We start from the raw sequence: 27,004 nt of genomic DNA on the forward strand, positions 1-27,004 counted from the left end.
TCTAGTGTATCTAACACTAACCAATTTTTCTTCTTCCTTTTTATTTCAGCCTTCCTAGAAAACTACAGATTGCTGGTGTTGTAAAACTGTATCACTAATGAAATATTGTGGTGATGCAAGACACTGGTTCATGAAAGGTTTCACAACACACCCTCACACCGTCTGTCAAACATGCTCAATCTACCTAAAACACAACATAGGCAGAGGATTACAGGTTTCATTAGCAGCACATCCACCTCCAGAAGAACCATGTGACCACCTGATGAGGGAGGTTTTTAGCTAAATCCAAGCAAAGGCAAAATATACTGTTTATGATAGTTGATGTTTCTAAAATACATAGATGTTTTTCCAACTTCAAAACTAGATGGGTGCAACTGTAGCAAAAGCCCTGGTTTGTGAATTCTTGCCATGCTGGGGGTGCCTTCCAAAATCGACAGTGACGACAGAACACCTTTTGTAAGTGAAGCCATGAAAACAACTTGGCTCTTATATGGGCAGTCTCCCCCCAGGAGGTTTTGCGGTGGTTGTGGAGGCTGAAAGAGCTAAATGGATACATGCCAGCAACTGAACCACTGTTTCCCTGACCTTGTGTTGTGAGTGAAGGAGGGATTGGGAACGCTTAGGCACCCTTTGTCTCGGACTCACAGGCTGTTAGACAGCAAACATCAACACAAGGGAGCTAGTGGGAAAACTCCTGGTCTCACCACTGCTGATTTAAGTCACGCCATCAAAACACACAGGAGAAGTAACATGTTTGTCCCTGAAAGGAGGCACCCATTCAGACACCCAGGCATGTGTGGCCTACGAGGAGCAACACAGATGTTTGCTGCCATTGCAATAGCATTAACAGCCTTTGTTGCAGTTCCTAGATCACAAGCATGATGCACAAAAGCCACCACAACAGAACACCACAGTGAACTACATGCATTGGCATCAAATAGCAGTGTTAGAGGCAAGAGAAGCACCCAAAGAGGCTGGGCTGCTGGGCTAATGTTTTATGACTCCTCTTGTACGTTTGTGCCCAACAATACAACTCCAGATGGTTCGGTGACCCGAGTGCTGGAAGGACTGCGTTCCCTAAGAGAAGAACTTGCAGAGAACTCTGAAGTGGACACTAACATGTTTGACTGGTCTGATTCTGTATTTGCTAAATAAAAGGCCTCAGTGATGCCCATACTAGCAGGTGTGATGATTGATGTAGCACTGTTAGCTCTCTGTGGATGTTGCATTATTCCATGTGCCAGAGGTCTGATTGTAGGAGCTATTGATAAATGTGAATCTATTCAAATGATCACACTCCATGAACAAGAATAACATTCCACTGTGATGACAGGAAGGACCCAGATTCGTTTTCTCTGTTAAACTGGTGGAAATTGATATTTTACTGTGTTTACTGTTTCACCCTGCATGCTTCATTAGTATCATTTTATTATGTTACAGCTAGGTGAAGTTTCCCATGGGAAAGATGCTCGTTAGAGAGTTTTCTTATCAGACTGTCCTTGATAGACCTTCATCTTTCTTACCTGTAATTGCAAATATTAACATTATTAACATATATTTCCCATGTTCATGCCTGAAGAATCTTGAAATACGACTCCAGACACCACTAAAATGGACTGTACCATTTCCTAACCTTGACATTAGTTGAAGGTCTGCCTGCATCACTCCCAGTGGCTCATTAAAGTTCAGTGCATCACACAACAAGCTAGTGGAGACACTGTAGGTTAATGTAAGTAGTTAGCTATCTAGCTTGTTTAATACACTTAACTTTCCTATATTCAGAGTTTCGTAATTAGATTGTGTCAATGTTGAGAATTATTTTAGAACATTACAGCCTAAATTGTTATCATTAATTGCTAGAGCCAAGGTGGTCTGCATTGGCATCATTTAGATTGTTATTTTATAGTGTAAGGTTAAGATCACAACGCTGAAACTCTATAACTCTGAGAGTGTGTGGTCCTCTCTGTGTCTAGCTGCCCGGAGGCAGTAACCGTGTGTGTAAGCAGGCATGTGTGCTCTGGGAGCAGGATGAGCACAGCAAGGCATCGTCAAAAACACCAGCAAAGGAAAGAAGCAGAATTAGTGAAAATTGTGTTACAAAACATACATCAATAGAGTAAGAATGTCCTGTCTATAGCACACAGCAGAGACACCAGCTTATTCCACAAAGTTGGGTTTTTGGTTAAAATAGCATGATCAGCAGAGGGCATGCCTAAGACACAGAGATGTGGAGCATTGCAGACAAAAAGTTAGACATCAGTCATCAGTGACTATCCTTAATAATCATTGTTTATCATTTTAATCAGTTTTATTATCTTTAGTCAGTATCAATACGTTATCATTCTTAAATCATAATTTTTAATCATTTTACTAGTATTAATCGTTAATCATTCTTAATCATTTTCTTTTTACATAGATGTGCTTTGGTTTTTACTCATAAGAAGTGAACTGTAGTCACAGAAACAAGCTCACTGTGGTTAGATTCTTGAGTGGGAGGAATGACTGCAGGAAATGGCTGCAGATTGTTTGCTTTGTCCAACTGTCATCTACTGTAGATTATGACTATAGGAGAGGCTGCAGGTGATCTGCCAACACTGTGACAGTGCATGCTTTGGTCTATTTTTATCTACTGTTGTTGTGATTACATGAGGAACTGCTTGTGTGATTAATCTGCTAATATTAAGACTACATGCTTAATTACTGATTAAGGGGTTTGATTGTCAACTTCCAACCTCTGATTATTATAGCCAGTGTGAACTTGCTGAAGGAACTCTTGCTTTGCAAAAAAACATCAGATGCTTTGCAAAAACACGACAGAGGATGACCAAAAAACCATCAGATGCTTGGTAAAAACACAACAGATAGATAATAAGCAGAAAGCAGAAAGCAGCCAGCATAACATCAAGATTGCTGTAAGAAACCAAGCATTAATGAAAAATGCTACTTTACTTATGTTATTCTTATATTAATTGTTTAAAAAATACAATTGTGTGTCAAATTAAGCATGCGTAACCTTTAAAAAACACGGTGAGACTGAAGTTGAAATGTAAATGATGAACTTCTTATCCAGTAGTATAAAGATGAAGAAAGTCAACAATACAGTAATAAATGACAGCTGGGGAACAGTGTTAAATGGTAAAAACAACACAATAACAGAGAAAAGAAGTTCATCATGAGGAAAGGAGGGGGCAAACCAGCCCAGAAGAGATATATATAAGACTGTCTGCAGTTTTACAATAAACTCTTTTGCACCGACTCTTGACCGTCTCCAGAGAAGTTTTTGATTGCAAATTTATTGACTATAATAGAAAGCTAATGGAGTATTTTTTGACAAAGTTTATAAAACTGGTGAAGGTGGGGACCAGGCTTAACTGGTCCAGCCTGGTCGCACATCTGACCCAACATCAAGTGTCTATGGATGAATGCTATATATAGCTAGTTTCTAACATTTGCCTAACTACTGCTAGCTAGCTAAAAATAAAATTTATTTTGCTTAAAATGAGCTATGTGATAGCTTGTCCTATCATTGATGAAAAATGTTCAAATTATTTTATATGCATGACTATTAACTTATTGAATGCAAATTATATTTCATTCACATTTAACATTAGCAAGAAGAAAGGAGATATTTGACACTTTTTTGGTGCTAAAAAAGAGTATGTAGAAACTTAAAGCTTGAAATGATAAAAATTAGGAATTAGGGATGACAATGCAGCCTGGGGCTGGGGGGTGTCTGTTTACATAAAACTAAATATGTAGCACTTCCAACCTACTACACCAGCATTGCTGCAGAGGTTGAAGGGGTGTGGGGTCATCCTGTCAGTGCTCAGACCATACGCCGCACACTGCACCAAATTGGTCTGCATGGCTGTCGTTCCAGAAGGAAGTCCTCTCTAAAGATGATGTACAAGAACCATGTCCTGTGGTCTCATGAGACCAAGATAAACTTATTTGGCTCAGATGGTGTTAAGCATGTGTGGTGGCAAACAGATGAGGAGCACAAAGACAATTGTGTCTTGCCTACAGTCAAGCATGGTGGAGTGTCATGGTCTGGGGCTGCATGAGTGCTGCCAGAGCTACAGTTCATTGAGGGTACTTTGTACTCCAATGTTACTTTCAGCAAGAGATCCACCTCATTATGCAAAAAAATTCTGGTGTGGTTCTTCGTCTGCAGTATTACTTTCTTCTTTTGCAGATCTTCTACAACTGTGGAGTAGACTGTCGGCTTCCTATTTACATCGGCACGCACATGCCTACTGTACATAAATGGCCACTTGAAGTGCAGCTAAACTCCGTTTTTAAACAAAAATGTAGTAGTGTGGATGTAGCCTAATAAACTAGAAATCAGGCTAATCATGCTGTGGATCTCGGAGAAACAGTGGTTTCCAGATGTCCAGTCATATTTTATACAGTGACTAACCAACCACTGTCATAAAATAATAAAAATGTAAAACTGAAAAAATTAAAATATGTTGGCACAGATTGAAAGTAATTTTATTTTGCCCTTTGCTACTTGGTCCAGGCTCTGGGATATTTGGCCAAGGGGGGGTAAAGATCTTTTTTCCTTCAGCTTGCTCTACCTCTCCAGATCTGGGTGCACAACATCCTCCTCTTGTCACAATCCTGTCCTGTGTGCTGTGTTTTTGGGTTTTCTTTCTGAGGGTTTGGGTTTGTAGTGACTATTTAGTCTGTGTTTCAGTTCCATGTCTTAGTTCCCAGTCTGGTATTTATGTCATAGTGTTCACTGTGTACTTCTATGTTTTGCCTATGTCTATCTGAGTTCTCTCTGCCTGCCTGCGTGTCTGTTTTTCCATGCTGTCTCTCATCTGTGTTGCTCCCGCCCTGCTCGTTAGTCCCTGTGTATAAATGTCTGGTGTTTCTGTTCATTCCCTGTCCGGTCATTATCGCGTGTAGATGCTCTGTCTTGTGATGTTCTGTTTGCCTGCCTGTCGTGTCACCCTGTTTTCTGTGGATTTGGATTTCTGTTTGGATCACCTGTTTTGGATTTTGGACTAAGCCACTCTTTGTAAGTGTGCTCGCCTTTGGTTTGTTTATTAAAACCCTTGAACTGTACCTGTCAGCCTTGAGTCCTGCATTTGGGTCCACCAACCTGCCTCACCACACACATCCTGACACCTCTCAGCGCAGGCCTCATAGGCGGTGGCTTGGTTTTCTACTGGTAGCCGGGTCTGCACACCCCTGCTGGTATGAGCAGGTTGGGGCTTGTGGGTTCTGGAAGAGGGGTGCGGAGGAGATTGTGCCCCTTGGGGCACTCCCAACCCCTAAACCTCCAAATATTTCATCCATGTGCTTTGGACAAAGACTGATTTCAATCCAGAAAATCCCCCCAAAAAGCTGCTATTACTGTAGTAAATGTGTTAAGGCTCAAATCAAGAGTCACACATGATAGATAGATAGATAGATAGATTGATAGATAGATAGATACTTTATTGTCATTGTATATAAACTACAACGAAATGCAGTTTTAGAGCAAACCATTGAACTTAGCAGCTTATATAAATAAATAAGCCATAAAGGATTGCATGAAATAATAAAATAAAGACATACATTAAAAATGCAACAGTAACATTAGCATTAAAACATAACTAACTGGCACAGCAATTAGATAAAGTGCATTCAATGTGTGTTAAGCACACTTTGGCATCACATGATAGACTTTCAAGATTGCAGCAGCATGTCCACAGCTCTCGGAAAAAAGCTGTTCTTTATGTGGTTTGTCCTCGTCCCAATGACCGTGAGCCTGCCTGAAGGAAGTTTGCAAAACAGATGGTGACCTGGGTGTGAAGAGTCTCCATATATGTTCCTGGCGCGTCTGAGAAGATGGCTAGAGTGGATGTCGTTCAGATTGGGAAGAGGGGCACCGACAATCCACTGAGCAGTCTTCACCATCCTTCCTTTCTTCTGCTGTGCAGCTTGAGTACCACACTGTACAGCAGTATGTCAGGACACTCTCAATTGTACATTTGCACCATCCAACTTAACTCTCCACCTACTGTCTGTACGCTGACTCCTCGTTGTTGGTGATTAGTCCCACTATAACTGTGACAAATTTGAATCTGGCATTGGAGCTACAATCATGTGTGAAGAGTGAATAGAGGAGTGGGCTGAGGACACATCCCTGGGGGATACCGGTACTGGTGCTGATAGTGGAGGAGGTGAGATTACATATTCTAACTTGCTGGGGTCTATTTGTGAGAAAGTCCTTAATCCACCAACAAAGGTAGGAATTTAGTCGTAATGAATGCAGGAGGAGTTCTGAATCCATAGATACCAAACACATGGTGTTCCATCTCCATTACATGTGGTTTAGAAGCCTAAATGTATAAATAGAGAAAATGGACCTAAAAGGGCTTGGGGCCTTTTTAAAAGCCTAAGGCTATTGTTGCCTACAGGTTTTTATAGTAGGCTAAGCCTACTTACTGCTTTGAGATGTGTCTAATAGCCTATTTTTATTTGTTCGTTAAAATAAATGGGTTTAATTTTTCGTATGTGAGGCTGAATATTATGAGCAGTTTGGTAGGGATATTGAAATACTAAATTTTAATATGAACGTAGGCTATCTAGCCTATTTTAGGTTAGTATAGCCTACTACTGAGACTGTATTCATGTTCTGCCCCACCTTTTGCGATGCGGGTGCGCGATGAGGGAAGTTTCCAGTAGCCTAAATGTTGAGATTCAATCTTTCAACCACTATTTGAGCATATTTTATGGCATGAATGGATTTTTTGTTTCATTGCTTTATGAAGTTAATTTAGAACAATGTTTGGAACACTTTTGAGTGTTCTACTAGTTGTGTCCCTAATTATTTTAAAACGGCTTGCGTGAACCCACTTTTAAAGAAACCTGGTTTAGATCCCTCCCTCCCACATAATTTTAGACCAATTTCAAAACTGCCTTTTATTGCAAAGATTCTAGAAATTATTGTGTCCAAACAGCTGCTCACTGTACTGGAAAATAACAAATTATTTGAAAAGTTTCAGTCTGGTTTCAGGACGTACCACAGCATTGAGACTGCAATGCTTAAAGTTAACAATGACCTTTTAATGTCTGCTGATGAAGGTATGTGCTCAGTCCTGGTACTCCTGGACCTTAGCGCTGCTTTTGACACCACTGATCACAACATCAGGTTAGACAGACTGAGGCACTGGGTGGGGATCTCTGGTACTGCCCTAGAATGGTTTTCATCCTACCTTTCAAATCGGAAGTTTTGCGTGTCTGTAAACAACTATGTCTATTCGTTCTGTCAATTTGTGGTATGGTGTGCCTCAGGGGTCGGTCTTAGGACCCATTTTGTTTTCCTTGTATCCGCTTCCCCTTGGACATATTATCCATAAACATTTCTTTTCATATTTATGCCGATGACACACAAATGTACTTGCCAGTCAGATCCATAGACCCTGGAATGCTGAGTTCACTTACCGACTGCCTTTGTGAAGTTAAAAATTGGATTTCAAATAATTTCCTCCAGCTGGACTCGGACTAAAGAAATCCTGGTCATCGGGTCCCAGCAGATGGCAAAGCAAATACTGCCAACTTTATCAACTTTGAAATATAGCAAAAATTTGATCTATGTTAACTTTGAAGGACACCGAGACCATTTTTCACACCTTCATCTCATCACGCTTGGATTATTGCAACAGCTTTTTCACTTGTTTAACCCAAAAATCTACTGATCGACTCCAGACTGTCCAGAACTCAGAACCCCTATTTTAGCTTCATTACACTGGCTCCCAGTTTGTTTTAGAATTGACTTTAAAATTCTATTGATTACTTTTAAAGCTCTTCATGGCCTCTCGCCTTGTTATATTTCTGACCTTTTAGTCCCATATGCACCAGCACGTACCTTGAGATCCTCGGGCAGTGGTCTATTGTCTGTTCCAGAGTCTCGACTGAAGACTAAAGGGGACAGAGCGTTTGCTGTCAGGGCCCCGAGGCTCTGGAACAGCCTGCCCGAGGAAATCGGGTCAGCTGAGTCAGTGAACTCTTTCCCGTCCCTTCTTAAAACAGCCTTTCCCGATCTTATTTGACTTTATTTTATCCCTTTTATTTTATTCTATTTTACTTATTTTATATTTATCTTAAACATGTATTTTAGTCTTTTTCAATTTTTTCTTGCTTTTATCTTGTATTGTTTTGTAGTATTGTATTTTGGGTATTATTGTCTTTACACTTGAAAAGTGCTCTACAAATAAAGATTATTATTATATTAGTATTATTATATTATTATTATTAATCTCATTTTTGAAGTGATGAGAATTTGTTTAAAGTGAGGTGGAATAATGTGGAAATGCCGACACACAGCTGAGCTGAAAGAATAAGGCTGATATTTTTATACAGCTCATAAGAACACATCAAATCAACATTTAATTATTATAGACTACGCCTGTTCATTTAGGCATTCACACTGTTGGCAAATTTCTGTCTCCCTGTGCTACTGGCTCTGTTGACAGTAGACTTGTTCATGTCTGCGATTGGTCATCTGCTGCTAAAACCGCCTCTTTTATGTGAACGCGCTCACGGCTGGATTGGGAAACCCTTGGTTGAGTTACCGAGTTGATAACCAGCTTCGTGGTACCGCTTATCTTGACCTCGATTGTTAGGGATAGTTAAGCCAGATAGCTGAAAGATATCCTCGGTATGTTGAAAAACCTGCATAGCTGTTCTGGTTTTTTATGTACAAAATGAGTGTTACCCCCATGTCAGACTGATTTGCAGAACCTATACACAGTTTACTGACCTCATAATATATTGTTCCAGACACAAGTTCACAGTGTTGACACACATGAAACTACTTCCAAGTAATGTCTTGTAAAAAACATCTAGGCCAGTGGTCACTAATAGGCGGACCGGCTGGGTCCGGATCCGGACCGCCGACCTACAGCCGATTTATTAATGAGACTTAGGCCTACTACCTCGTGACGGAGCATTTCTATTTTAACCCGCGCATCTTTTCTAGCATTTACTGTACTGGTTTAGCAGCCCAGGAAACTCACAGACCAATCGTATGTGCTCCAATTGTCTCATGTGACGCTGCTCAGCCCAATCAAATCTGTGCATTCCGATGCTTGCGAGTCGAGTCCGCCAGATTCACCAGAGACGTTTTGGAAACACGCACGAATTGAGGAGACGGAAGGGAAAAGAGATTTCACATGGCTTTTAATAAAGAATGTACAGATTCTTACATGTACATTCCTCCCACGGCAGTTCAAAACCAGAATATCTCATAGATCTCCGATGCTAGTGAATTCTAATTAAATACCCCTGATCTAGGGTGATGGGTTAAGGTGTATAGGGGAAAGTTGCTCATAGATTACAAATAACAATTTTTTATTTTATTTTTTTATTGAGAAACATATACTTGAGATGCCTATGCTGCTGTTCAGAAAAAGTGACCACAATATTGGGTAAAAATACAAACCAGAAAAGTTGAAGAAATGCAGAAAAGCAGAAATGGTTTTCTGACAAGCGCCCATGTGGCAATATTTTTTTCACAGAAGCATTACAGTTTATTAGGAAGTGCCCCTGGGAGCTTCAAGGTCAACTACATTCAAGCAGTTTCTGACCTTTTCACAATATTTTGTGCTACTGATTTTGAAAGATCGAAATTCTCTACAGCCTTGAAAGAAAGCTTTCCTTTGAACTGACTGACTGATTTTCTGATGAAAAGGAGTGAGTCACGAACCATCCTTACTGAGCCTTTGGCGGATGCTACTATTAGATCCAATCATGACCAGTTAGCCTGCTTATTGTGGAGTCTTCTAAAGAGGTGTTACTTCAATATTCTGTGCGCTTTTTCTTTTTTCTTTTTTTTTCAACTTTTGTTGAGTGTGTTGCAGACATGAAAGTCTAACTTTGTTTATATTTACAAACTACAATTACGCTATTCAGTAAAACTGTTCTTATTATTTCTGTCAGTAATAAATCACTTCACATGAATAAACAAATTCCAGATTTTTGTTTTTATTGCATTTTGGGAAATATCCCAATTTATCTGGAAATAGGGTTTGAAAGTATGACCTACAGGCCATTATTTCTTTTACAAACTGTTTTGTAAGCTTTCTTGTTGGAATTGAAAGCTATTGTGTAAACAGTGGCCATATTTAACAAGTGAGCTTCCAAAAGTATATTGCATTCCCTTCTGAAGAGATAACGGTAATTTCTTAGAATAATAACGTCACACACGTCATTTTGTGTCAGTGAAGCCTTAAACCAATTAGGGTAAAGTTCAGTCATCACAAAGGTGGTTCCTACTTGGTGGAGCTAGAGGACAGCAACTGCAGCCACCTTGCTCCGCAAGATTTTAATGTAATGTTTTCATGAGAAGCAGAGCAAGGACTTGTACTTTGGATTCTGCACACCCTCAAAGCACAGTTTTCTCCCTGCAGGTTGCAATACTGCTCGCAGGAGCAAAGAAATTCTGCGTGCAAAAGTAATATGTGCACCATATGTGCTGTTGCATGTGCGCAAGGATCTCATTTCCTCTCCCGGGATTCTGATATTCTCTATGGATGTTTGGCAGGGAAATGCCACAATACTGACAACACTGTGGAAAGGATTGCTACAGAGACAGACATTTTAAAGAGTATAATTCTATATCCGCTGTGTGGCTCTGTTCAAAGCCACCAGACTCCATTGACAAAAAAAATTAATTGTATCTCATAGAACGTGGGACTTGCTGATGTACTGCTGCTTCAATCTGTTTGTGTTATTGTGTTTTAAGGGGCTAAAAACACCAAAGTCACACAATAACACAAAAAACCTAACCAATCAAGACAGTGGCAGAGTGCTATAGTAACCTATTTACAATTGTTTTGTAATTTGTCCGTGTGTGTCTGTGTGTGCGCACCTTATACAGGCTATTGTGTGCACTCCGGTGTGGGTATGAGAGAGAAAGAAAGGAGTGCTCCGTTTCTTTAATCCTATATTGAACTAAAACAACAAGTTATTGTTAACCAAACTTTCTTTTTAACTTTGTTACAGCTGACAAAAGTGCAGTACTAAGAGAGAGAGGAGACTGGAATTAGATAAAAGAGGAATATTTATTGCAGAGTTGAAGGGACAAGAAATTGAGCCTGAAAAGAGCGAGACAGAGTGGAAGACCAGATGCCTGCAGAACTGGGTTTGTGGCTGTTGGGCAGAGCAGGGGGGAACTGTAGCTCAGAGTCCAGAGTGTGGAAAGCTGAGCCAAGCAGGTCCAGAGCAGAATCCGGGAATAGTTTAGCAGGGTGGAAGTCCAGAGGGAGCAGACAGAATGAGCACTATTTCCAGTAGCCGAAGTAAAACAACTTTTAAATTCACTTTTAACTTTGATTATTTATAAAAATGTAGGCTGTATGAGTTTTTTGATCTGTAATGAAATAAAGCTATTGTAATGTGAATAACCCCATAACTGCCTTTGTCTTTGTCACTTAATTTAAAGTACTATGTAATGTTGTAAAATATGGGTGAAAAAAGAATGAATATTCAAATATTTGGGTCCAGCACTACTTTATACCCTGAGATAAGATGTGTTTGTCATGTTGGAGTCTGACAAACAGAACATGTGGCCTGTTAACTGATGAACTCTTTTCTTACAGTCATTAACAGTAAAAACATGTAGTCTGCTCCTGCCTGGGAAAAGACTATATGAAAACAAAGCCCACATCTTACACAAGCCTGTTTTAAGCAATAACCGACACTTACAATTGAACAGAATTTGTCAATAACTATTTGGAAGGCAGTTTGCCATACCATATTAGGCTGAAAGTTAGTTGGCTTTGCCACCTATAAAAGTAGGTGGCACTTGTTTCCCCAGGCATTTTCTTGGTCTTCCACTGCTGTCCTAAAAACAGTCATGATCCTCCAGGCTGCGGTACTTGGTGTCCTCTTCTGCTCTGTCCACAGTGATCCTATACAGGTAAGCATCAGCAGACACTTTACATGTTTATTAATAAGGACAAAGACAAAATTACATAAACACATAAAATATTTCTATCACACAAATTAAGATGAAATGCACTCAGTGTGATAGATTCTGACATTTAGTCCCAAATTCAGTGTTTCTTTAATAAGATACAACAATCAACAGCAATAAGACATATTATGTTAATATTTACTAACATTCTTAACTTATAGGGGAACATTTTGTTTTTGTTTTTTTTGTGAGGAAATTCCCTCACTTAACTTCCACATTGTTAATTCAGATAAGACCACTGTGGATCCATATCCATTCTTCTGTATTTACGGTATCTAACATTTGTTGACTTGTTATTATTACAGGCTTGTTTTAAAAGGAATGAAACGTACTCTGGTAAGACATGGCTACTTTTCAGACAGTAACATTCACTCTTACATCATGTAGCTTATACATGAACAAACTGTTTCTATTCCGCAGGCAACACCATTGAGGATGATGATTTCAGTGTCTCCACGCTGATAGAGAGGGCCAATGTTAATGTTGGTATGTTTCTCTCTAACCTTACATAAAGATCAAAAATATGCATTAAAACATAGAAGTGATACATAATGCTGGTACCTGGAAGTATATAACAGAGAAACTTCATTCCAAACAGAACCGTCATTGTGACTGAAATTCAGACCCAGATTTGACCAGCCCTTAACACAGCAGTGAAACCAAGAAAATGAGATTAAAAAGATCATCCTCATGTCATTTTGCAGGAAAGAACCTGGATGAGCCTCTAGTGATGTTTGGAGACATAGCAATACCAACCGGTCTGCAGAATGCTGATCCCTGCACATCCCGAGGCTGCCTGTGGCCTAAAGCCACCGATGGCAATGTCTATGTACCCTACCGCATCTCCAATCAGTTCTGTAAGTCTCAACAAACAGTCCATTTTTCAAGGCAGGACTTTTATTTCAGTTTAGTGCTCATAATTCAACAATATAACGTGGTCACTTCTACATATTTTAGTAGTAGCAGTCCCAGTTGGCTAGTGGAAGCAGTAAAAATTAGCTTAGTAGTAGCAGTATAGTAGAAGGAGTGGTGATAGTGGAAGATATCAATAGCAGTTGTAGATCTAGTGGTAGTATTCACAGTAGTAGCAATGTTTTTAGCGCTTTGAGATAACTGTTTTTGTGATTTGGTGCTATATAAATAAATATAAATTGAATTGAAATTGACAGTAGTAGGAAAAGCAGTAGTAATGGCAATAGCAGCAGCAGTAGTAGTAAAATTAGTAGCAATAGTACCAACAGCATTAGCAGTAGTAGTACTTGTAGCAGTAGCACTTCTAGTAGTAATGGAATGGTTTTGCTGCTAAAAGGCCCCTTGCAGATAAGATGGCAGAGTGAATGAAAAGATGGCAGCAATAAAACCACTAAACTGATGTGTTAGAAGAAGGAAGAGGTTAAGTACGTTTTATTTAGCAGGCATGTTTTTATTATTTTAGTAACTTAGCTTGTTTTTTATTTGATCGTTTTAATTATTCTTCACTCTCCATCTGAAGTATCACTCACTTATTGAATTTGCCTCCTTCAGTTCTGTTCACACTCACAGACCTAACGTGCCTCTGCAGCAAACAGGCCATGCTCCGTTTTCCCTTGCAGCGACTTGTAACATAATCACTGCATTTCTCTGATAAATGCTACAGTGTGTCTCCTAACCTGGGCAGCCCGCCAAAGTAAAGTGTATGTGTGGGAAACACTGAATGAACTGTTTTTACAAGCCAGGTCTTTAACAGTGTCGACCAGCACTGTGTCTCCCTCCATCTTGTTAGAGACTTTGTGAGTAGACGGCTGCGTGCAGAAGCAGAGGGAGGGGTGGGGCTGCACGGTGAGGGAGAGAGAGGAGCAAACACTGGCAGGACTTTACAGAAACATATTAATTAACTCAACATCAGACTATATCGGTATAAACGGTATTGTCTAATTTCATATCTCTTTTGAAATTATATCGGTATACCTCATATACCGATACACCACCCAGCCCTAATGCAGTACATGTGCTGTCTGTCCTCTGCACCTGTCAGTAATTGTTTAATTAGGTTGTCTCATTATGAGCTTTAGGGTTGCATATCTTTTAACAGTACTTGATAGTCCTTGAACCACATGAAGTACATGAAGTATGAGTATTTCAGTACAATGTTTGGATTAATATTTTTGTTGCATGCTCTCATAATGTATGACTTAATTTTAAATGATAATTCATTTTTAGGTTGACTACGTAACAGCTGTCCAGGGACTACAGATGAAAAGTAGTCTTTTGGCTAACTCTGGCACAGTTACTTCAATGTTTTATTAATGTGCACAGTAGGGCTGCAGCTAATAATGACTTTAGTACTCGAAGCTTCTATAGATTATTTCAACGACTCATCGAAGTAACTCATCGAAGTAGTTACTTTTGCTTGGTGGCAGCAGCGCCCCCCGGTAACAGGATCAGCTGTGCACGTTTATAGGTGATAGATATTTATTAGTCCTTTTGGAAATTCATAGTTTGTCATACAGCAAACATCAGCCGAACAACCAGAGAGCTGCTTTACGAACACAAACATCACCCCAGTGCTGTACAAGTTATACTACAGGCTCATGCAGACTACACGACTTTCAGCGTCGGCCGATGGCCTTGCAGTTCACACAACTTGCCGTAAAATGACGGCAGTCTTGAAGTCGTTGTGGCGTTCACACTACTTGACTGATCGGTGACAGGGGGTCACTCACACACTACAGGAGCTGACAACAGGTATGGCACCCGATGCTGGTTTCCAAACCACTTTTATGAAGAAAACGCGTGAAATGTGAAACGGGATATGAGCGATCCTGCACAGGGAACAGCTGTTTGTTATTATGAATATGGCAATTATAAAGACAAATAATATGGGTGAAAGGATGAATTAGTACATGCAGGTAGCAGGGATTGTCTGAGCTACAGAGAGCTGCAGGGGAGTTAAAAGGTGCAGCTTCCGGACACCCAGTTAACTCTTGACTGTGAGGCTACAACTCACTGCCCAAAAAGGAGAACAAACGCACGTGTGCACATTTTCAGCTGAGGACTGCAGCTTACTTTGGCTTCAATTCAACAGTCAGTCATGATTTCAGTTAAATGCTAAAGTTGCTGTTACTGTTACCTTGTCTGTGGTCCGCTGGCTGCTTTCTGATAAAGCGCGGTCGTGCTGTTTCCAAGGCGACATAAGTTTCTTTTTACGGTGGACAGACGGTAACATTACAGAGTTGTTGTTTTCTTTAGCTTGAAATAATCCCATACTTTGGACACTTTCTCCTTTGTCCCTCACTATTTTCTCTCTCTTCCTCCACTTTGCAAACAGCTCGATCATAATCACGTTGTGTTCACAGAGTAAACGCGATGTGCGACAGTAATAAATGTCTCTGCGAAACACTGTGCTGTACAGTTACATGGATTAAACGAAGCATCGATGCAAAGATGCCCGTGGGCCGCCAGGTCCTGGCAGCAGCTTTCGGTATGTGCACACAGCAACTATTTTAGCTTCATACTCATGATACACTGTTTGAAAGCTAAAATCCTCGTGATTTGACCCATGTAAACCATTTCAACATACGATCATCACAGCGGGTACAATCAGCCCTTCTGTCAGACCAGCCAGTACAATCAAAAGTGAGGCGACTCACCTATGAAGCCTCATAGTAATCCACCGATCGATTATATTCCAACAAAAATGGTCTTGTTACATTGTCAAAAGGTCCAGACGATCCAATCTAGTAAAAACATTAATCCAAAACACATGATTCCATCAGTAAATTCCCAGGGACTGCTGCGGTATCGTTTCATATCTGCTGGCAGACGTGGCTCGTTTGTCATTATAACCGTAATAACTCTAATTTGAACGTAAACAATTAGGATATTTTTTATTAAAATTAGCCTCTAAACTCTGACCTTTCGACTGACAGCTAATTCGCCCTAATAGGAGCTCACATGTCCCTTTCCCAGCCTTCAATAGCAAACGAGAGCCCGCGCTGTAAGAAAGGGCCAGCCCCTATTATTTCGTGGGTAGGCCGAGCCAATTGCGAGCAATTGTGCCAATGACTGGCACTTCCTGTAGCCAATAAAATTCTGCACATAACGATATCCAGCTTTAAGTAGGAAGTTCATGATCTACCAGCAAAAAATCACATCTGCGTCAAGCTACCGGCTAACACGGAGCGATGCAGCAGCAGCTTCCTGCCGCCAAGGGGTGGTGCTGTTTTAGAAAAAACACGCTGAGACATACACTCAGAAAAACCTGTGTAAAATAGTCATAGTATTGGTATGAAATTTAAACTAGGACTAGGTAAGGCAAGGCAAGGCAAGTTTATTTGTATAGTACATTTCAACAACAAGGTAATTCAAAATGCTTTACATAAAACATAAAAGCAACAGGGAAATATAAAAAAGTTTAAAAGCAACATAGAGAAATTGAAAAACAGTTACAGTGCAGTGTACAATCAGGGTTAAAAGAGTTAAATAGAAAGTAAAAACAGGCTGAGGGGTTGAGCAAATAATTGAGTTACAATTATTTTGAAAAGAGAATAAACAGAGAAGTACACTTAATCTACTCTCTCTAGCTAGTCTGTACTCGGGTCCATAGCAATCTTTGGGTCCACTGAAACTCCAAAAACCCTCGGACACTACAGAGAAACCAGGACATGTCTGTCCGCAGGCCACTTTGATCCAGTTATACTCTGGACACACCTGCGCATTTATAGGTGGACAGAGGTTCCTGCAAATCACTCAGGCGCGAGATTTAAGACCTATACTCTGTTCAATCTCACTCTCATTATCTTTTCACTCAATTACCTGTAAATATTTAATTAAAAGCAATGGTAAAAAGCTAAAAACAAAGAAAAAAGAAAACAGGACAGTAAAAGTTACAGTGCAGTTATCAATCTACTAGTCTTATCTATCTAAATCTTAAATATTTAATTAAAAGCAATGGTAAAAAGAAAAGTCTTCAGTCTTAATTTAAAGACCTGCAGTTATCTGGGAGTTTGTTGTTACGGAGCATAATAACTGAACGCTGCTTCTCCTTGTTTAGATTTGACTCTGGGGACAGAAAGCAGACCTGCCCCAGACAACCTGAGAGGTCTGGATGGTTCATAACAAAGCAGAAGATCAGAAATGTATTTTGGCCCTAAACCATTTAGTGCTTTATAAACTAGCAGCAGGATTTTTGAAATCAATTCTTTGACATACAGGAAGCCAGTGTAAAGACCTCAGAACTGGAGTGATGTGATCCACCTTTTTGGTCTTAGTGAGGACTCGAGCAGCTGCGTTCTGAATCAGCTGCAGCTGTTTCTTAGGGAGCCCTGTAAGGACGCCGTTACAGTAGTCGAGTCGACTGAAGATAAATGCATGGATAAGTTTTTCCAGGTCTTGCTGAGACATAAGTCCTTTAATCCGTGATGATATATTCTTCAGGTGATAGTAGTCTGACTTTGTAATTGTCTTAATGTGGCTCCTCAAATTCAGGTCTGAGTCCATGACTACACCAAGATTTCTGGCTTGATTTGTGGTTCTTAACATTACAGATTGAAGTCGAGCGCTTTCAATCGTTCCTCCCTGGCTCCAAACACAATAACTTTAGTTTTATCTTTGTTCAATTGAAGAAAATTCTGGCACATCCAGCCGTTGACCTGCTCAATACAGTTACTCAGCGCCTGTATGGGATCCTAGTCCCCTGGTGAAATGGTTATGTAAATCTGTGTGTCATCTGCAGAATTATGGTAACATATTTTGTTGTTTTTTTTATAATCTGAGCCGGTGGAAGCATGTAAATGTTAAACAAAAGAGGTCCCGGAATGGAGCCTTTGGGAACTCAAAGTAATTTTTGTCAGCTCAGATGTGTGATTACCTATAGACACAAAGTAGTCCCTGTCCTTTAAGTAGGATTCAAACCATTTTAGTACTGTGCCAGAAAGTCCAACCCAGTTTTCAATTCTGTCTAGTAATATGTTGTGGTCGACCGTGTCGAATGCAGCACTGAGATCCAATAATACTAAGACTGAAATTCTGCCACTGTCAGTGTTTAAATGGATGTCACTGAAGACCTTAACAAGAGCCGTCTCAGTGCTGTGGTGTGGTCGAAAACCTGACTGGAAGACATCAAAACAGTTATTTAGTGCCAAGAAATCACTAAGCTGTTGAAAAACAGCCTTTTCAATGATTTTACTTAAAAATGGGAGATTTGATATGGGCCTATAATTGCTCATGAACTCATGAATTGCATGAACTGTCTAGATTGCTCTTTTTTAAGAGTGGCTTAATGACTGCAGTTTTCAGGGCCTGTGGGAAAATACCTGAGAGGAGAGATATGTTGACTATTTTTAGTAGATGTGAGGCCATGCATTTAGAAAAATTTAGATTTTTAGAAATTAGATTTTTGAAAAAACCTGTTGGCAGAATATCAAGGCAACATGAAGAGGATTTCAGATGTTGTGTTATGTTCTCCAGGTTTTTATGGTTAATAGAATCAAATTGTCTCGTGCTATATAAACTATTTTTAAGTGGACACGAGGAATTAATACTAAATTTACAGGATATAGTGAGTTCTTTCTGTTTCTTAACACATTCACCATGCTTTTTCTGTTACCTGTCAAGACAGGGATGGAGAAGACTACCAGCACATTGGGCCCCGGCTTGTCCTGGGAAGAGTCATGAGTGCTATTTTCCTTGTAGCCTGGACCCTGCACATATAAAGACAGAGCTTACTGGGCTTTTTCGCCATTGCGGAGCGAGAAGGCGAGTTGCGCGCTGTATTTGTGACACCTGTGTCAAACCTGGAGGACTTAGAACCAGTGGTGGAGGTGAACGGTGAGGGGGGTTTAGGATGGAGAAAATGGGAGTGGAGCGAGGGAAGGTGCGGGGAATAAATTTTGTCCCAGCTCTAACCAGGTCTTCCATGTGATCAGTGAAGTCCAACAAGGGGGGAGAGGGGAGAAAGTGTGTCTGAAGGTGGGGATTGGGGGGGTAGAGATGTTGAATCCTCACTGTTGGTTTTCAGTGAGAGAGGTGGAGACTCTTCCAGTGGGGGTTGGGGTGGCTCTCCTTCAAGGTTTCTGGTGTGTTGTGTTATGTCTTCTTCTTTTTTTGATTCCTCTTGTCTTTGGCAGAGGGAACAGATGAGTGACGCAGAAAGTAAAACAGGTTGGAGCTGAACAATTTTACTCCTGACTTGTTAAGGCGAAGTCCATCTGCCTTAAAAAGATGTCTGCGGTCCCACAGAAAGTAAAAGTTTTCGATGAAATGCACTGAATGGACAGTACATGCCGTTGAGAGCCACGTGTTCAATGCCATCAATCTGCTGAATCTCTCAGCTCCTCTTCGGATTTGCGGTATAGGGCCACTGATAAACACTGTTCAACAGACACCGTATCCTTCGGAAAGCAGAGTATTTTGGTGTTCTTACTGCACATGCTTCTTACATCATTTACAGCAGTCACCCACAATCAGAGTTTGAGGCCCAGTCGTTAGCTTTTCTGTGCAGCCTTTTACTTTCTGAATTACTCTCAGTCCTTACCCTTCTGTGTGAGGATGGGATGTTATCCAGGTCATCAGACGGAGATCCAGGGTCCTGCAATAGTGGTGAAAATCTGTTGTGCTGTTGCACACTCGGTTGTTGGGGAGGTTTGTTGCTAACTCTCCCTTTTGCAGCTGTCCACGGCTGTGTCCTACTAAGAACAGGGGTTGAAGAGGCGCTCTGCCTGGATGATAATGCAGGCCAGCCAGTCGCATCACAAATCTCAGGGCGCTGGGTTCTACCTGTTACTCGTCCTCCCATTTCCCCAGGAAATGATTTATTCTTAGGCTTTGCACCAAGAGCGTTCCAGGGAGGACTCCCACTTTCAGATTTATTACCCAGTACACAGGCCTCCTGCTTCTTGGTAGTCTTGTTGGTGCTAATTAGCCGTGTGTTAGCTAATTTTCTGTAGAAGTTTGTAGAAGTCGTCCGTGGAGAAGGGGGGCATCTTGTTGCTAATTAGCATTAGCTACAACTCCAGTCACTGCAGTACAGGCTAGTGCTATTGATAGGCCGCACTCGCGTAGCACCAAGATCATAAAAGTTTTTAAAGTATGGCAAGAGCCTACTTTATCTGACAGTCCCAGTGATTTAAAAGTATCCAAGAGCTGCTGATTTCTAGCAGAAGAAAAGAGAGTTTAAGCGAAAGAATGCAAGCAGAGGCAAGAGCAAGCAGCAAAGCGTCTGCACTGTAACAAAGCCAAATTCCAGTAGCACTTACAATCATTCTGACTTTTGGGGTAGCCACTCCAGAGTATTATCTTTCAGAGAAGCCCAAAACCATGCATATACTCCAAATGGTTCAAGAACTACATTCAATTTACTTTGGATATGCCTTGAATAGGTGTTCCATGAATTTTACAGGACTGTTAAGAGGTTAAACTGCATAATAATAATAATCAAAAGTATACTGGAGCATACAGTATACAGTATAGTATTCTTTATCTTATCTCTGAAGTCTCTCCTTCATGATAATGGTTAAATGATGATGATAATGATGAAAATGTTTTTCATGCGGTCAAGCCCGAAGAGAGAGATGTACCATCATCCGAGCTCTGCGGTCATTTGCCGAGTCCACCTGCATCCGCTTCACCCCCTTGAATGGCCAGGAGGACTTTGTCGACATCCAGTCCCTCTCAGGGTATGGAGCTCACAATGCACATAGCACATATGCATGCATGAATGCACTCATAGATGTTGTTGACACATATGGACTTCATGGGTTTCAATCAAACACTATGGCCCAGATTTACTAAAGGTTTGCGTGAGTAAAAACATTTACAAACTTGATATCACCAGCACATTAAGATGTACGTTGATCTACTAACGGTGTGCTCGGAGAATGACGTCTTTCAAAAGTGCAAGATATCACCTGTTGTTCATTTACTACTTTTACCTTAATGAATATGCAATTTGGGGCGTATTTTATTGTATTTATTCGATGAACTACTGTATATGAATAGAATTGTTTATTTGTAATTTCCTTTATCTTTGGCAGTACTGTTGTATTAACATTCATGCCAATAAAGCAAATTTCTTTTCGACTTCTTTTCTCCGTGAGATGGAAGAATTTAGAAAGGTGCGTGGCACTGCAGAGAGCCCCCAGCTGCAGTAGTGCATGGATCACACGTAAAATTCATCCAGCCAGAGGGAACGATCAGCTGTTCACAGCGTGCCGGTCGTAATAGCAACACAACCCATTGTACTTATCAGAGAGGGAATGGGGCGTTGGGGCGTACAGGACCAGGAGCGACCAGGCACTGTGCGGACGGTCGGTGGCTGGATGAAGCACCATCTGCTGGCATTTCCTCACGTCTGGGTCATTCCAGCACACTGTAGCTGTTTCTGCTGGGGTTTCCCAAAGCGTTTTTTCAGGGGTGCTGTCCCAAGTACTTAGTGCTATCAGGATGGGCAGGTACAGACAATTTCCACATATGAGGAACACACTTAATGAAGCAAACCAAGATTTTTACGCAGTGGCTGTTTTCCCTCATGACTCTCCATGACTGAATTTAAACTCTCCTCATTTAAAAATTCCCACCTCCATTGTGAAGGTCCCGGGTCCTGTTGTCATCTATGCAATAATTCTGAGTTAATCACCCATAACAGGTACAACAGTTACACGTACAATATTTTAGAATGCACACGCAATTTAGTACTCTTTACTACTGCTCTCTTTCAGGTGTTACTCATTTATCGGGCGTCGTGGACAGGGCCAGATAGTATCTTTGAGTCGCCAAGGCTGTGTTTTCCACCACGTCATCCAACACGAGCTGCTCCACGCCCTGGGCTTCAACCATGAACAGACCCGGTCCGACAGGGACGCGCATGTTCGCATCCTGCTGCAAAACGTCATTGCTGGTGGGTTACAGACATACTAACAATTATTATGTTGACTATAGATGTAACTTTAATAGTGCTTTTGCTACACAGGAATGGAGCACAATTTCGAGAAGATCCAAACAAGGAACCTTGGCACTCCCTATGACTACAACTCTGTCATGCACTATGGAAGGTAACGTCTCAGTTCACTCACTGAGCTTCATAATGATACACTAGAACAATTTAATTATGAAAGCATGTAAGATATATAACACACCTAAAAAAAATTTTAAAGGACAGGTTCACATTTGTTCAAGTCTGTCTTAAAACCATTTAAGCTATTGATGATCCTTTCTCATATTGAATACTGTTTTACAAACTGGTCACTTACAAATGCCACTACACTCAAACCAATAGAGTCACTCTTTCTCTCAACCGCTTTCATATCATCACTGCTTAATCCTGCAGAAATATAACCAGCTAAGCTTTGAAAATGTTCTGAAGTTCAAATATGCCTGTGCTATATATATAAGATCCTACATGGACTTGTCCCACACCAACTAAGTGAGTACATTAAATTGAAAATAACGGGAGGTGGCAGAACTGTAACCAGGGCTCCACAAGAGGTGATTGTATGGTGCCTTACAGACATACAACATTTGGACAATTAAGGGGTCAGAGATCTGGAACAAGTTAGTATGGGAATGTTTGACTTACCCCAGCTTCAAGAACCAACTCAAACAATGGTTCAAGACACATCAAATTTGTGACCACTAACGGACTTTTATGTGAATGGGTTTGTCTACTGTTGTATTGTTTATGTATGTGTATGTTTACCGTATGTATGTTTACCATACCAGATCCAGCACTTTGCTGCATTAAATAGCACTTTAATATAATTAAAATGTACTTCATGTGAATAGAATAGCACTTTACTGCGTATGTGTATATGTGTGTGTCTGCCGTAGATGTAGCACCCTCCTGCACTAAACAGCTCTCAAACAAAATTAAATTGAACATTATATCATAGAATGGCACATTACTGCAAACACAGTACCTTAAATTACATAATCCCTGTCTGCTAACTGTGGTGTCTTTTATAATATGTTGTTGAAAATTGTGGCGTCTCTTAAATTGTGTTGTATCGTATCTAATTTCAATGTTTAGCTGTGTTTGTACTGTGATGACCTGATGGGGGACTACAGATGTAAAATAGCCTTGGGGTTAATTCTGGCATATTTACATTGCTGAAAAGGTAAGATATCCATTAATATGCACTGTCCCTTTTTAAATAAATAAAAAAAAAAAAAAACAATACTCACGTGTTGGTTAAAAAAGCATGCTGTAGTAATTCTTTCTCACCGTAAATACTGGCCATGAAGAGATCCCTCAGATCAGATTTTTTAGAATGCATTTTTGCAAATAACAATGGCTGTGAACTAGGGTTGGGTGATTGGACGGATATATTGAAGATTGGCTTTTCCATCCAGTCCATCTGCTGTTTTTTAAGGCTGATTTTTGTCATTTTATTTTGCAAATTTAGTGGTGTGCCTAAAAAGAATGAGTGAGAGCTGCTGCTCAGTGACAGACTCTTGTTCAGCAAGCTATCTCAATAGATTCCTAGCTTCCACAGCTTTAAGCTTGTAGACTGACCTACATCAGCTTTCAGTGGTGATTCAGCTCTGCGGAATGAACTTGTGCTTCTTGTTGAAGATGAACTGAGCCGTTTAGAAAATATGGTGGCAGCTGTACAATTTAAACCTCTCATCACTACTTTGTATTTGCACCATAGGTATTTCTTCTCTAGGAACGGGGAGCCAACCATCGTGCCCATTCCTGACAACAATGTACCCATTGGCAGGGCCAACCAGATGAGCCCTAATGACATCCTCCGGGTGAACCGCCTTTATCGTTGCAGTACGTGATTTTGTACACATATAGCCTACATACCTGCTAAATAAATTGTTGTTTGGGTAAAAACTTGTTTCTATATCAAATGTAGTTATTATAACTAAGGTTCAGGAACAAGACCATATCTCTCTCTCTGTCTCACTAATCCAACCACCTGTGCTTCACTCATATTATCCACCTGTGCCTCTCTAATCCAATCACCTGCACATACAGTAGGTATATAAGCCTGTCTAACCCCTTTCTCTCCCGTTTCGCATTTCTCACATCCCTCCCCCCCAAACCCTGTTTCTCACCTCTTTCCATGGGCAGCATGTTGGCCCAGTGGACAGCACTGTGGCTTCACAGCGAGAAGGTCCTGAGTCCAGACCTCGGTCGGCCTTTCTGTGTGGAGTTTGCATGTTGTGCCCATGTTTGCATGTGTTTCCTCCCATCATCAAAGACTAAATGTTAAAATTCATAATTCCGCCAAAGTAATTGTTCTTTTTCTACCACAGGAGCCAAAGGGGGCTCATAAAGCACGACACTTATAGAGACGTGCCCCCACCCTGAGTCTCAACATCCGGGTTCCTAGCCGCTCTGGCCACCATGACCCAGACAAAACCCCTTCATTCCTACATCCTCTATCCCTTCATCCTTTTCTTCCTGAACCTTCTCTCTAACCAAATAAACTATCTATTGATATCAATTGGTGTGGTTTTAGTTATTGAATCTACAGTAAATCTTTCCACCTACCTACCTGACTACCCACTAGCTTACCCGCCTACCAACAGTACCCTCTCAGAATTTACAGTCTTTCTACTGACAAACTGGACAGACTAGTGAACACACACATAGAATGATTATGAATGTTCATGTACATCATAGCAGTACCATAAAGTGGGGTCCGGGGACCCCCAGCAGAAAGGGGAATAATTTATTTTCACTATAATTCCATCCATAAGTAACAAAATGACAGAATGTATGACTATTTTTGTTGAAATAAACATGAAATAAGTTCAAAATTGACCTCAAACTAAATAACAAATCTGATGGGCTTGCCAAAACAAACAAAAAAAAGGGAAGCCCTCCAGACCAGCCCACAAAGGGCTCTGAGATCTGGAGGCTTCCCCTCTACCCTAAACCAATCCCTAACTGAACAAACAGAAATAAAACTAAATCCCATCAGAAATATGAGAAAAGAACAACTATCAAAAGAAATCAGCAGCAGTCTCTGTGGTCTGCTGCTGCCATGGCTGGAAGGTGGACAAGAGAGAGCCAAGCGCCCAGCCCCCTCACGAGCGTTTCTCCCCTCGTCACCCAGATCTGAAGCACCTGAGGGGAAAAAAAGACAAATAGTCACCACCACCTAAAATTGTACATCATGACCAGCAGGGAGGGAGAATGTAACAGTTTGTGTGCACATGTATGCATATTCAGTCAATATGTTTTAACATATTCCCTCAAGTCAAAAGGAAATTAAGCAATTTGAGCAAAGTGTCCAATGACATAATTACACATTTTTCAAATCAGCCTGTTTGTGTTTGCTCCTTTCTTTTTTACCTGGACAGATTTAAGTGAACTTGCAGTTCTTTTTTATGGAAATACAGAGTAAACATTCATCTAGAGGCCAAACTTGGTGTAAACCCAAGCAGGTGGTCAGGAATATTCATATTTTCTGTCATCCTCATGTTGGCCTTCATGAACAAAGCCCAGTGACGCTGCTTGATGAACATACACAGGTGATCAAACGCAGCACATGCAGTAGTAGATAAGCCTGTTTTCTAGTCTTGCACTCAGCACATACAGTAAATCTACTCACACACACACCTCCTTTTTTATTCTGCAAAGATATAGGAAGGACAAAGTAACAAATACACTGTGAAAAATTTTATACAATCTCATACAATACCTTTAATAAATATTACATTTGTGAAAAAGATGAGTTTATTCAATTGTAGTGAACCAGCCAGTGTTGGTTTAATAATTTTACACCAAAAAGGAAGAATCCAGAATCTATTTTATATATATTAATCTAATCTATATTTAACCTCACTGTGTATTCACTTTAGTTAGTTAATACATTTCACCTTAATCACAGTAACTGTGTGTGTACTGTTTAAATCCAGGTCAACTGATTAAACTGATTTAAAATGATTGGCAATTATTAACTAACTGATCACTAGTGAATAATTGTGTAATAATTATTATTATTATGTGTGGCTGACGTACTGCTGACGTATTGCGGTAAGCGTGTCGACTCATTTCCGTTTCCGGTGCTTGTGTGTTGGTACCGTGTTGTGCTGCTCTCGCTAAATAACAGTTACATTTGTTAGATTACAGCAGCCAACTGTCCGCTAAACACTTATTCTTTACAGTAATTTTGCCTAAGCACTCACAGTTCTTTCCATCTTTTGGTGACTGCTGTTCAATCTTATAGTTGTTCTAAAGTTTTGGTAGCTGACGCTACAGTACTTTAGCTTAGCCGTTAGCGACTTTAGCTTAGCAGCTAGCGATGGCTTCTCCTTCTCCCTCTCTGTCTCCTACTTTCTCCTGCTCGGTGTGTCAGACTGGCCGTAGGAGGAATAGTCGTAAGCATTCAAAGTCCACGGGGCACCATCAACCTGTTCACGTTTCAGATTTTCCCCACTCAGCAACACACCCACTGAGAAACCAACTCTGATCATTGGCAGCTCCATTTTGAGAAACGTGAAGTTAGCGAAGCCAGCGGCCATAGTTAAGTGCATCCCTGGGGCCAGAGCGGGCGACATTGAGTCTTATTTGAAACTGCTGGCTAAGGATAAACGTAAATACAATAAGATTGTTATTCACGTCGGCGGTAATGACTCCCGGTTACGCCAATCGGAGGTCACTAAGATTAATGTTGAGTCGGTGTGCAACAACAATGTCGGACACCGTAGTTTTCTCTGGACCCCTGCCAAATCTGACCAGTGATGACATGTATAGCCGCATGTCGTCATTCCGCCGCTGGTTGTCGAGGTGGTGTCCAGCAAACGATGTGGGCTTTGTAGATCATTGGCAGACTTTCTGGTGAAGACCTAGTCTGATCCGGAGAGACGGCATCCATCCCACTTGGGAAGGAGCAGCTCTCATTTCTAGAAATCTGTTTATTAGTGGACCAAATCCATGACAACCCAGAGTTGAGACCAGGAGGCAGAGTCGCAGTCTAACACACTTCTCTGCCCTTCTATTTCAGCAGTTACCCACCCAAAACCCTACGCAGAGTCGCAGTCTAACACACTTCTCTGCCCTTCTAATTCAGCAGTTACCCACCCAAAACCCTACGC

General features: G+C 40.7%; 1 protein-coding gene across 1 annotated transcript; it reads left to right on the forward strand.

Moving 5' to 3' along the window:
- The first annotated feature begins 11,757 nt into the window (after nt 1–11,757).
- Nucleotides 11,758–24,405, forward strand: LOC119890363 (low choriolytic enzyme-like). Its single transcript, XM_038701615.1, has 9 exons — nt 11,758–11,917; nt 12,280–12,310; nt 12,395–12,460; nt 12,679–12,831; nt 20,511–20,628; nt 21,670–21,848; nt 21,921–22,002; nt 23,602–23,726; nt 24,215–24,405. The coding sequence occupies exons 1-9, from the start codon at nt 11,855–11,857 to the stop codon at nt 24,232–24,234; spliced, it is 837 nt and encodes a 278-aa protein (XP_038557543.1). The 5' UTR covers nt 11,758–11,854; the 3' UTR covers nt 24,235–24,405.
- The last annotated feature ends 2,599 nt before the right edge of the window (nt 24,406–27,004 follow it).

The sequence above is a fragment of the Micropterus salmoides genome, unplaced genomic scaffold (assembly GCF_014851395.1).
Source record: "Micropterus salmoides isolate LMB-PRFRI ecotype aquatic unplaced genomic scaffold, ASM1485139v1 Ms_hic_scaffold_6, whole genome shotgun sequence".
Taxonomy (NCBI): domain Eukaryota; kingdom Metazoa; phylum Chordata; class Actinopteri; order Centrarchiformes; family Centrarchidae; genus Micropterus; species Micropterus salmoides.

What these genes read in the sequence shown, in the direction of transcription:
- LOC119890363 (XM_038701615.1), top strand. Translation starts at nt 11,855, where the DNA reads ATGATCCTCCAGGCTGCGGTACTTGGTGTCCTCTTCTGCTCTGTCCAC. An exon ending in TCCACAGTGATCCTATACAG is followed by an intron (nt 11,918 to 12,279) that starts GTAAGCATCAGC and finishes TTATTATTACAG; the next exon opens with GCTTGTTTTAAAAGGAATGA. An exon ending in GAACCGCCTTTATCGTTGCA is followed by an intron (nt 23,727 to 24,214) that starts GTACGTGATTTT and finishes TTTCTACCACAG; the next exon opens with GAGCCAAAGGGGGCTCATAA.